The following is a 12,463-nucleotide window of genomic DNA, read 5'->3' on the forward strand; positions in this document are numbered from 1 at the left end:
TAACTTGTGGAATATATTGGTGATGTAAGCAAGGATCCTAAATCATCTGCCTGGTGCACTGAAGAAAACAGTCATCCAGTGTTCTGCCACCTTAAACTACAGCATGTGGTTTTTGCTTATTGCCCGTCTGTCTTTGTTCACATCATGCTTTTTATGTTGTTGCAGTCATTTTATATGTGTATGTATGTATTGTTCTATACCTTTAATATAGGAACTTGAGCATCTGCAGGATTGGTATCTGTGCCTGGAAGAGATGGTGTTCCTGGAACCAGTCGCCCTTGGATACTGAGGGACGACTGTATCCCTTTTTTCCATTTGTGTCATAAACATTTCCCATGTATATTTGTAGGACTCATAAATTATAGCATATTAGCTACCTAATTTGATATATCACAGTTTTTTCCTGTTATTACTCACTAAGGTTATATGTAGTTTTTTGGTGGTTTGTTTATTTTTATTTGTTTCTTGTTATGGGAAGCATCAAAATAAACATTGTTTTGTAATGTTATTTTCCAAAGAGAAATTTCCAGGAGCTAGATGTCAGGGTGTGGACATTGTAATGGCTCTTGCTTTGTGATGTTGTATTTTGTTTTCCAGAGGCTCAGTGCCTTTCTACACGGCTGCCAGTGTGTTTACAACCCCTTTTAAAAGCAAGGCTTTTAAACGTTTTATATGCCTTGCTTTTAGATACGTCTTTTCTTATTGTAAAGAATGGACCAAGCAGCTCCATCTAGTAGTAGCTAACTTTTTCTAGTAAAAACTAGCAGGAAACATCTATTGCAGTGATTCTCAACCTTGACTGCACATTAGAATCACCTGGGAATCTTGTTAAAATCCTGATTTCTGGGCCTCATCATTAGTAACAAAGAAACAGAATTTTTGGAGGATGAGGCCCAGAAATCAGGATTTTAACAAGATTCCCAGGCGATTCTAATGTGCAGCCAAGGTTGAGAACCACTGATCTATTGTGTTGGACTGCTCACTGCACAAAGCCCTGGCTTGGCTACATATCTGATATATCTTAAGTCTGGCTCAGAGCTACCAAGTGCATTTTTGGTGAATTGTCTTTACTCCTCACATCAGATGTGAATGCTCAAGTTGAAGTTTTCATTATAGGTTTTTTGCTGGTAGAATATTGTAGAAGTACAAAGGAGCTTGCTGTATATTTTTAGTCACTGGTAAAAAAAAAAATGTCCTGGTTTGTTTAGAATGACTGTATTTCTCTATATGGTTCCTTTGCTCCTTTGAAAAAATAAAAACATCAAAATAAAGTCCCGTGTAGACAAAAGCATCTACTTGAACCTTCTGTCAGGACTGTTTACTTAACCATTGTAAGTTTCCATGGTTCATATGATCTTAAGTTATCTTGTGAGTTTATCTTGTGAAATGAACCCTCTCTGTTCCCTCCTCTGGGCTAACCATTTGTGTCTTGTTTTTCACAGTGAACATAAAGATTCTGAAAAGAAACACAAAGAGAAGGAAAAAACCAAGCACAAAGATGGAAGTTCAGAAAAACATAAAGACAAACATAAAGACAGAGACAAGGAAAAACGAAAGGAGGAAAAGGTACCCAACTTTCCAGTGAGAGAGGAAGAGATGGGATGTACTTTTCATTTTGTTTACCTTTTAAACAGATAATGAAAGTACCTTCATTGCATAGAAAGATCCCATGGCCTTTGAGTGAAAAGGTCTCAGTCAGGAGACTTTAGAGTCGACCATAGTCTTAAACTATGAAAACAAGGTCTGTTGCCACTGTGTAGCATATCTATTCAGGTCATTATTTTATATGGCAAGTGGATAAATTGAAGATGTAGTGTTCTGGAGATGTCAGTTTTACTTCATGGGGAAAATTAATTCTGTTTTGGGGGAAGGGCTTAATGCTACCTTGGTCCTCTGTTGAATGAAAGTTCTTGAGTGAAAATGTGGTGATGCTGGTGCCTTTGCTGACTTTTGGTTCTAGCAGAACCAGTGTAGCCGTCTTGAAACAGCTGGCCTCCTCTGGCTGCAGATGAGTAGTGCTGTGCATAGACTTTTTAAAAATTGTTTTAATTTTAGGTTTTAAAAAAGTAACATTTATATTTGCGAATATAGTGAAAAATACATTTCCCTTCTATCCATGGCTCACTAGCCTCCATCTTTCCCTTTCTGGAGGCAGCCACAACGCCAGGAGGCAGCCACAACGCCAACTATTCTTTTGTATTTTTCCAGAGATGTGTGTGTGTGTGTGTGTGTGTGTGTGTGAAGATTTTTGAAATACCCCTCTGACAAGTCTAGAAAATGGGAATTTGAAGAAGGGGAATGTGAGTACACTTTTCCAAACCAAAGAAAGCAGGAAATAGACTATTTTTTAAAAAATATATTTTTATTTATTTCAGAGAGGAAGGGAGAGGAAAAGAGAGATAGAAACATCAATGATGAGAAAGAATCATTGATCGGCTGCCTCCCACATACCCCCTACTGGAGTTGGAACCCGCAACCTGGGCATGTGCCCTGACCAGGAATCAAACCATGGCCTCCTGGTTCATAGGTCAATGTTCAACCACTGAGCCACACAGGCCAGGCTCATTTTGTTTTGTTTTTTATTTCCTCTCTGCACTGCGAAGGGCAAATCCTTGAGAGGTGGAGTATATTTACTGAGGGAGGGGGCCCTGCCATAATTTAAAGGTAAAAAGCTGTTATTTTGCACGGAAACTTTTCTCAGTGTATTGGACAGTTTATCCTGAAGAATTGTATAAAATGAGTCTTAGAAAAATATGAAGACCTTCAGTTCACCTGGTCAGCAAGAAGAAGTCCGTCTGTGATCAGGTGCCCCAAGGATTGAAGTCAAATGTTCTCTAATAAAGAGAGAGGCTTCTTTATTAGAGTCAAATGTAGCTTTCAAGGTACTAATCAGTTACTGTTGTTTGACCTTTCAGGTTAGAGCCTCTGGGGATGCAAAAGTAAAGAAGGAGAAGGAAAATGGCTTCTCGAGGTAAGAGTCCTCTGCTTCCTGTGGGTGCCCTGCAGGCCAGCTGCCCATGTGTCTGCTGCCGAAGTGTGCCTGTACCTAACACACACTGACCTGGCCACCTCCAGGTTTCCCAGGAAGTTGGCAGTGAGAGGACTTGGCCGAAGTCCTCTGAGCATTTCCAGAGTGCCCTTTAGTGGCCACCTCCAGGTTTCCCAGGAAGTTGGCAGTGAGAGGACTTGGCCGAAGTCCTCTGAGCATTTCCAGAGTGCCCTTTAGTGAGTCTGACCAGGATATTTTCCAGAAGTTATTTTGAGTGGAGAAGGTTGACAGGAAGAAATTTTTTTAAATTGCGATATAATTTACATACCATAAAACTCACCCTTTTAAAGTGTATAGTTTATTGGGTTTTAGTATATTCACAGAGTTGTGCATCTTTCCCACTATTGCACTATCTGATTTCTGAACCTTTTCAACAGCCCAAAAGAAACGCCATACTTAGTCAGTAGTAATTAATAGTATTCTGAGGCTCATATATAGATGCCTTCTTGACCTACATTTTAGGAATGGGTGTAGACTTGAGTAGATACAGGGTGTGGCAAAAGTAGATGTACAGTTGTGAGTACTGGAAATACAATCTGCACAGTCTAGAGGTCACTTTTCCTGTGCTATTTTTGTTATGATTCTGTTTTCCTTATCAACCTCAACTTTTTAAAATAAGTCTAAGAATTCCCTCTAGCTTCAAAAAACTACAAATTTGCCGTAACCGGTTTGGCTTAGTGGATAGAGCATCGGCCTGCGGACCCAAAGGTCCCAGGTTCGATTTCGGTCAAGGGCATGTACCTGGGTTGCGGGCACATCCCCAGTAGGAGGTGTGCAGGAGGCGGCTGATCGATGTTTCTCTCTCATCGATGTTTCTAACTCTCTATCTCTCTCCCTTCCTCTCTGTAAAAAATCAATAAAATATATATTTTAAAAAAAACACACCCAAAATCCCTACAAATTTATGGTCATATATTCTCATTCGCCTCCACAAAACATCAGAATGGATTTACTAGGAGTTGTTGGTAGTAAACATTATTGACTTGGACAAAGTGTTTTGAGAGATTTGCTTCTTTGAAACTTCGAACTTCCAATTCGTTTGAGAACATATTTGAAAACTGTGGCATGTCCTCGAGGTCCTTTAGACTAGGAGCAGCAGGAGCCCTCTTCAGGCATGTTTTATAACTGTTCTAGGAATGCTGAATAATACAATTCACTATAAGCTACCCTAGGCATTCTGATTTCTTAGATAAAGTGACTGAGCACAGGGAGGCTATTTTCTGCCAAGAAACTGACTGAGTGGATTTTTATTAAACTAATACGTACTAAGAAAAAATGGACTCTTTGGACTTGGAGTAGTTTTATTAAACTAATACGTACTAAGAAAATAATGGATTCTTTGAAACTTGGGTTCAGTTTCAGACTTTCTGGGTTAGAAGGTTAGGAACACACCTTTTCAGGCAGTGGGCTCTGCTTTCGCTTTGCTGGACTGCTTATTTGCTTGCATTTGTATCTGCAGAGAATCACTGGATGGAACCCAGTTTTCTGAGACATTATTTTTAACTTCACCTGTGATGATAATAGGATCTAGCATTTACTGGCTGGGTAAATGGCAGTGTTTCTTTCTTTCTGGCACAAAGCTTGTGGAGATTTTGGACTCTTGGATCTATGTTAGTCACTTTTGTAGTTGGGGGGAACAGCTTAAAGGCTGGCATTTGGGGAGTGTGCAGAAATAAGGAAGGAAAGCTAATTGCTTTAAACATTCAAATTCTTCTGCAAGCAAGGCGATCCAGTATGCTTAAGGGGATGAGGTAATGTGGAGGTGGCATTATCTACTCTTAAAACCCTGTGAATATCCTGACTTTTCTTTGCAGCTGAGTCTGTGTAAGCTTATCCCCTGGGTGTCTTAGAGATGAAGCTTCATGTCCAGAGACCATTCCCTGTACCAAGTTAGTTAGCTCTGTAAGTGCTTCTGGCTGTAAGCAGTGAGGTTCTGATCAGATGTGTTAAGCCAGGGAACATCCCAAGGCTGTGGTGATTGTTGGTTTCATGGCTTTCTCTCTTCTTCCTTCTGCTTTTTGGTCCAACATAGTTGTCTAACAGAATTATCTTTTTATATTCAAAAGACAAAATCTTAATAAAGATAAGGCAAGGCACTCTTCTTTATGTCAAGTAAATAAAACTAAGGAGGACATTGAAAAATGTCTAAACTTGGCTTAGAATGAATTGAATTTGTCCTGGGCCTCTCATTTAGCATGTGCCCTTCTTTTGTTGTGATGTCATCTTGGTTGTTTTCCCATGTAACTAAGGTTATTTTCCTTAGACCTTTAAGGTACCAAGTTTGGGAAATAAAATTTTATTCCTTTCCTTGTAAAAACTATATATTAGGTTTTGGAGCACTAGAATGATCAGTTCGAATCATTCCTGGAGTCAGATACATAGTCTATCCTTCATGTGAAGTGAGGAAACAATTCAGTTTAAGTTTGTTCCTGTTATGGTTTGGGTCATGCTGGCAAAGGCAGCTAAGATGTAGGGGAGATGAAGACTGACTTAGAGTAAGGAGTCCTGATCCCAGATCTTGATGTGCCCGTTCATCTGTAAAGTGAGGACAATACTATCTACTTCACAGGGTTGAAGTGAGAATTAAGTGAGAAAAGTGCTCATGGAAACCTTTATAATAGATACAAGTGTATGTTGTTGTTCTTATATTAACTGCTTGTCAGTGCAGTAATTTATCCCTGCTTTGGATTACTTGATGTGTAGATGTTCCAACACTCATTAACAATTTTTTTCTCTCTAGTCCACCACGAATTAAAGATGAACCTGAAGATGATGGCTATTTTGCTCCTCCTAAAGAAGATATTAAGCCGTTGAAGAGACCTAGAGATGAGGATGAGTGAGTATATCTCATTACTTTGTTTTTGTTTTTTTAAACAAAAAAGGAGTTGTTTAAAGGATAAATGTGATGTATGTCTCTGCAGTACACAGAGAAACTGCATTAATTGACTTTTACTCATTTGGAATTTGTGATTAATGGACTGACTGGGTGACTGATTTCTGTTTGAATTATGAGAAGTAGGGTTTGCTGAGCAAATAAGTAGTGTACCTGAGGCTTAAATGGAGAATATATATTTCTATTTTTCTTATTAAAAAGGCAGTGCATATTGTAGGAATGTCAAATAAAACAGAATTCATGAAGAATATTTAAATTAATTTAGGTTTATCATCACTTATCACAGATAAGTTTTCACTGGTAAACCAATTCCTCCTGGGATCTGTTCCTGTCAATACATTCTAAGTGAAGTTTCCGTGTGTAGGATTTTGCTCTGAATTAAGACAGGTATTTGAGACTTACAGGTACCTCTTTCTCAGATTCAATCAGTGATGTTAAATTCTATTCATTATTTTCGATCTTGTATAGCTTATTATGTTCCAGGAATCTACAAAGGATTTATGGTAGAAAGTTGTAGGTGGGAAGAGAAGAAGGAAATATTTAGTGAACTCATTCAGAATTCATACAGAATTTCTTTTCTGTCCTTTTGAGCCAGTCATTACTTTGTGGCAGTCATTGTTGCACTGTAGGTTCCCAGATTTCCATCTTCTAGTGGTGTCATTTATGCATATGTCCCTCCATTCCACTTCCCTCCCAGGCCTGCGTGTAGTATATGGTTGTTTGTTTTGTTCTATCTAGGGCTATAATGATTGGGCCTTGGTCTGGCCTTCTTTCTCTGTCCCATTCTTGACAAGAATGCTCAGCCTAGAATAATAGCAAACACTCCTACCTTGGAAGCCTCCAGGAGGAGTTAAGAGGTCCTAATCCTATTGGTAAGAACTATTGAGTCACAGTTGTGTTAATTGCATATTCATGTTCCCCTTTCTAGTGCTGATTTTAAACCTAAGAAAATTAAAACAGAAGATATCAAGAAAGAGAAGAAACGAAAACTAGAGGAAGAAGAGGTTAGTAAAGAGACTTAGGCCCTTTGGGGCTTGAGTTTGGAATAGGGAGTTTTACATAAAACTTTTGAAGGCAAATGGGTTTTAGGGATTTAATTGGTCTGTAGAGGAAAAACTCTTACATGTGTACAGTGACTGTGCACTGTTGGTGTGAAGATCTCTCCTAGCCTTCCTGGGTGTCTGTCCATAGCTATGGTGCCAACTGACCCTTTTAGGGAAACTACCCTCATCATACATACAGAGGGAGGTGTAAACAAGAAATCATATTTGCTTACAACCCAGAATAGTTTTCCCTAAGAATGTTTCTTAGTACTCTCCTATATATAACAAGGCTTGCTCATCTCTCACTTTGGGTAACCATTCCTATTTAGCGACCTTTAATTGGTGCCGCTTGGATGTAGGATGAAATCCAGGCTCTTTACCACAGCTCCACCCAGTCTGGCTCTTGCATCTTGTGCCTCTGTTCATCTTGTTCCTCTTCTCTCATTTGCTTTGTTCCAGCCACACTGATCTCCTGTGTTTCTTTTCCACACAGTTCTTTTGTGCTTTGGAGCTTTCTGTAGCATCTACTGTTCCCTGTGTCAGGAACACCAATGCTCATCCTCCCTTCTTCTCCTGACTTATAAACCTCCCCTAAAAATCTCAGTTCAAGTACTTTTCTAAGGGTTCTATTCATGTTTGTGGTAGATTAAACATATGATGTTATGGTTCCTTCTTTTGACACTTTGTATTTCTTATACTAAAAAGTGGTTAGCAAGTAATTCAAGTAAAACCTGCCAGCATTTCACAGGGGTCTTAATCCTCCACTCTCCTATAAGAAGGAGGTGAGTGGTTTTTCACTTTTATGCTGCATTTGAGGTTAGCCATTGTCTTAGGCAGAATGGATTCACAAGTGTAAAGACAATAGCTTTAAGCATCACCAGTAAAGATAGTGATAGTGAGGGTCAATGACTCTTCAGAGTGTAATCTATCATAGCAATAAGAATAAAAGTAATAATTAAAGTTAAATGCAATAGGTGCTTACTATGTGTCAGACACTGTTCTTTAGATATTTCATTTAATCCTAAGAAAAACCCTTAGAGACAAATATTGCTACTATTAGCTCCATTTTACAGATGCAGAAGCTGAAGTATAGAGAGGTCAAATCATTTGCCTAAGTTCACCCAACTACTAAGTGGTAAAGCCGGATTTGATCCCATGCAGTATGATTCCAGAGCCAGCACAATAGCTACCATATTATCCGGCCTCTTGGGGGACTTTTTTTCCCCACAAGAAAGGAGAAGAAGCGTCTTTAATGAAATCATATTAAGAATATTAATGAGTAAGTGAGCCATAGAGAGATGATTGGGTCCTGGATTTTTAGGGTATTGTAGTTTTTCTGACAATCTGTTCTTGGCAGAAGTTGAAGTTTAGAGCCAACTCAAGGAATTGAGAGCGAGGTGTTGAATAGTGATTATGGTAGTCACTCCACTTTCGTGTAGATCAGGTGGGGAACGTTTTTTCTGTCAAGGGCCATTTGGATATTTATAACATCAGTTGAGGGCCACACAAAATTATCAAGTTAAAAAATTAGCCTGCTATATTTGGTCATTTAATTAACTCACCCCTAATACCTTTTCAGTGCCAGACCAAATGATTTCACGGGCCTTATACAGTGCAGGCCAGACATTTCCCACCCCTGGTGTAGATCATTAGACTAGTCAATAAAGAGTTGTAAAACTTAGCTCTCCGTGCTTTCTGTATTGCCTTAATGCTGATATTGCATTTATGCACAATAGTACCTTTCTTGGAGCTTGGAAGAGGTTAGTCATAACTGTTAGGCCATTTGGAAAAAAGAACAATTGACTCCTCCTCTCCCCTTCTTTTTTAAAATTGTTTTTTAGCAACCCCTCTCTCTACACGGGGAGAAAACAATTTCAGGCTGAAAGACTGAAGTAATACAGTCTTATTGTGGCAAGGACCCCAAATGGCAAGACCGGTCATGAAACCACTTGCTGGCTATGTTTTTTTCATTTCTGGGAATTGGTCAGAAGTCTCTGATTATCCCATTGTAAGGCTTGAAGCGCATACAGTAGACAGTAGTTCACTGATGGGACATGCCTGTTCAGAAACTATTCAGAGAATGTCTTCACTGAAAAACATTTCCCTTTCCTGTGGTGTGTTTCAGCCTAAATAGTAAACATTCTCTGAATTATGTGATCCTCCAGTACTTTCTACTCACAAACATACTTATACATTCCTATTTTCAAATATATATGGTGTGTAGTCTTTCTTTTCTTCTACCCCAAAGGTCATTTGCTTAGCGATGCTGAGTTTGTCTTGATTTCCATCTTATCACATAGTCCCGGAATAGTATCTATTCCAGTCATTCCCATGAGTCACATTCTTTTATTTTTCTGGTCAACTTGGGCTTTCATCATGGTCAATATTAGTAATATGACGTTGAGGAAGTAACAAAACCTCTGTTTCAGACTTTCCTTAATAATAACTGGAAGAAGTCAAACCAAACTGTCTATAGAGCTCTTTCACGCTCTCGCATTCTGTAATTGCTTTTAAGATAGTGCAAAACCACCTTTCAGAGCTACATATAAAATGTGTTGACTTAAATTATCTTGAATAGTAGAACAAAGGAACATTTTTCTTCAGAAGAGTTTCAGTTCTCTTGAGTGGTAGCCCCACCTTGAACAGCACATATTTGCCTGATGTGTGTATGTTTTGATATTTATCTCCTCCTGTATTGGTGAATTGCCCTTGTTTATGTTTGATGATCTTTTTCTGTGATACTGTGATAGTCATCTAGGGTCAGAGCCATAAAGAAATGCCACCATAAGAAGCAGTAATCATTTTAGGACCTTCCAAATACTTGCTTACTGTTTTGTGACTGTGTGTATGCAAACAGTAGTAATAGAAATTTCCCCACTAGACTCAATCAGGAATTTCCTTTCCAGTTGTATATTAAGCACCTAATAGCTTCATGTACTCATTATTTGGTGGTGTTAGAAGAGGTTTAAAGATGAGTCGATTAAAACTAAGTGAGGATAAACACTGGGATTACTCTCTACAGAAGCAGTACTTTCCCAGTCTTTCCTGAGGTTAAAAAATACACTTTCCTAGGCTCTTCCTCCACAGAATGAATGTTTTTAACTGCTTTCTTGAGCAATTATATGTCGGAGATTTGGGAATTACTGCTCTAGAGAAAAGTACTAGTAAATTTTTATTGGGGGGATTGGACCTAAGAAAGTCTCTAGTTCTAATGTTCTATGATTCCAGTTTTCTTCCTAATGGTCCCCCAAAACTACTTCTAGAAAAGCAGCTAGTCCTTTCCTTTTTTAAGTGCTTTGTCACCATGTTTCTTTGTAGGATGGTAAATTGAAAAAGCCCAAGAATAAAGATAAAGATAAAAAAGTTCCTGAGCCAGATAGCAAGAAAAAGAAGCCGAAGAAAGAAGAGGAGCAGAAGTGGAAATGGTAAGATCTCAGATGGGGTTAAAATGTCAGCTCTTTGATTCCACAGCCTAATTAAGCAATAGTGTTGAGTTATTAAATTAATACCTTGATATCTGAGGGAAGAGGGAAGTACTTAAAAGAATCTCTCTAGAATAACATTCTGAAATAAGTTTCCCAGGTCCTAGTGAAAGCATTAACTAGCTCTTAACCTATTGAATCTCAAAACTAGGTCCCAGTCTATTGAACAGAATGAACTATAGAAGTAGACTTATGCATATATGGGAACTTAGCATATGAAGAATACTGCATTTAAAATGATAGGGATTATTTTAAATAAGATGCATTATTACATAAATAGTGCCGGGGAAACCACCTGTTTAAAAAAAAATAATCTCCCCAAGAAAACCTGGGTGAATATTTTTATAATTATAGAATAGTGAAGTCCCTTTAAAGCATGTCATAATCAGAGCCATAAGGAAAAGCTTTATAAATTTGATACATCAAAGTTAAATCTACCCTGGCTGGGTGGCTAAGTTGGTACACCAAAAGGTTGCAGGTCCGATTCCTGGTCAGGGCACATGCCCAGGTGTGGGCTCGATCCTCAGTAGCGTGCAGCTGGTCAATGATTCTCGCTCATTGTTGATGTTTCTAACTCTCCCTCTCTTTTCCTCTCTCTGAAGTCAATAAAAACATATTTAAAAAAAAAAATGATTAGTAAATGTCTTAAAATATGGTCAACCATACAAGTAACAAAGGCACAAAGAGAAATAATCAGTGATACATCTTTTTGTTTAATGTCTCAGACTGGGAAAGATTAGTAAGTATCAAAATATCTAGGGTTGAGAGTATGAGAAAACAGGCATTCCCCTTCACTATGGATGAAGAACCACGCAGTCTTATGGAGGACAATTTAGCAATAACAGGTTACTTTTGAAAAGTGTATTTAAATGGGAAATTTCATTTTCTACTTAATAAGTTTGGGTATTTAAAATTTTGAAATAAACATGTATTTTTAATACTGATTTTACTTAAAACTTGGTTTTGGGTGTATTGTTTTGTTTTCCAATTAATCTTTACCCGAGGATATTTTTCCCATTGCTCTTCAGAGAGAGTGGAAGGGAGGGAGAAAGCAAAGGGGAGAGGTAGAGAAAGAGAGAGAAACATTGATGTGAGAGAGACACATTGATTGATTGCCTTCTGAGTATGCCCCAACGGGGATGGGGATCAAACCTGCAACCCAGGTATGTGCCCTTGACCGGGAATCAAACCAGTGACGACCCTTTAGTGCAATGGTTCTCAACCTTCTGGCCCTTTAAAACAGTTCCTCATGTTGTGATCCCCAACCATAAAATTATTTTCGTTGCTACTTCATAACTGTAATGTTGCTACTGTTATGAATCGTAATGTAAATATCTGATATGCAGGATGGCCTTAGGCGACCCCTGTGAAAGGGTCGTTCGACCACCAAAGGGGTCTCGACCCACAGGTTGAGAACCTCTGCTTTAGTGTGTAGGCCAACACTCTCACCATTGAGCCACATTGGCCAGGGCAAAACTTTGTATATTTAACTTCTACATCAGTAATATATGATTTGTATTTATGTTGAAAAATTCAAATGATCCAGAGGCATAGGAGTCAGAAAAAAAATGACAGTTCTCTTTCCCTCTCTCCTGTTTCCATTTGTCCTTTCCAGCTTTGGGACAACCGCTGTTTGTAGTTTGGTGTGTAGAGTTCCAGACCCATTTATATGCATTTACTCTATGGCTTTTATGACTTAGAAAAATAATCTCCTCTGAACCTGAGAGATGGGGAAGTATCAGTGATTAGGTGGTGGCGGAGAGGAGCAGAGCTGCAGTAGCAGAACTGCTGCTATGTAATTGTGGGTGTGAAAACATGGGGGTAAAAGGAAAATGTAGGAAAAAATTAGAGTCAAGAAATCCTGGGCCTGTGCAGAGGTCAGAGTCAGAAAGCAAAATATGTATTTTTGCTCTTTTCATTTTTTTCTTTGGAGCTAATTGAAAATTTTCAGTGATAGAATATTGAAAAGGTGTTATGACCTTCAATAAAATGATTT

The 12,463-nt window shown here is 38.5% G+C and overlaps 1 protein-coding gene across 2 annotated transcripts in view; it reads left to right on the forward strand.

The window, feature by feature from the left end:
- Window positions 1–12,463, forward strand: part of TOP1 (DNA topoisomerase I) — an 82,551-nt gene that overhangs the window by 43,055 nt on the left and 27,033 nt on the right. Inside the window, exons 4-8 of one of the 2 annotated variants that reach the window (XM_006085178.3) lie at window positions 1,443–1,566; window positions 2,916–2,971; window positions 5,790–5,885; window positions 6,871–6,946; window positions 10,304–10,410. In XM_006085178.3, the coding sequence (XP_006085240.1) occupies window positions 1,443–1,566; window positions 2,916–2,971; window positions 5,790–5,885; window positions 6,871–6,946; window positions 10,304–10,410 (459 nt within the window). The remainder of the gene's footprint in view (window positions 1–1,442; window positions 1,567–2,915; window positions 2,972–5,789; window positions 5,886–6,870; window positions 6,947–10,303; window positions 10,411–12,463) is intronic. The other variant, XM_023750880.1, reaches the window with a different exon arrangement.

The sequence above is a fragment of the Myotis lucifugus genome, unplaced genomic scaffold (assembly GCF_000147115.1).
Source record: "Myotis lucifugus unplaced genomic scaffold, Myoluc2.0 scaffold_16, whole genome shotgun sequence".
Lineage (NCBI taxonomy): Eukaryota > Metazoa > Chordata > Mammalia > Chiroptera > Vespertilionidae > Myotis > Myotis lucifugus.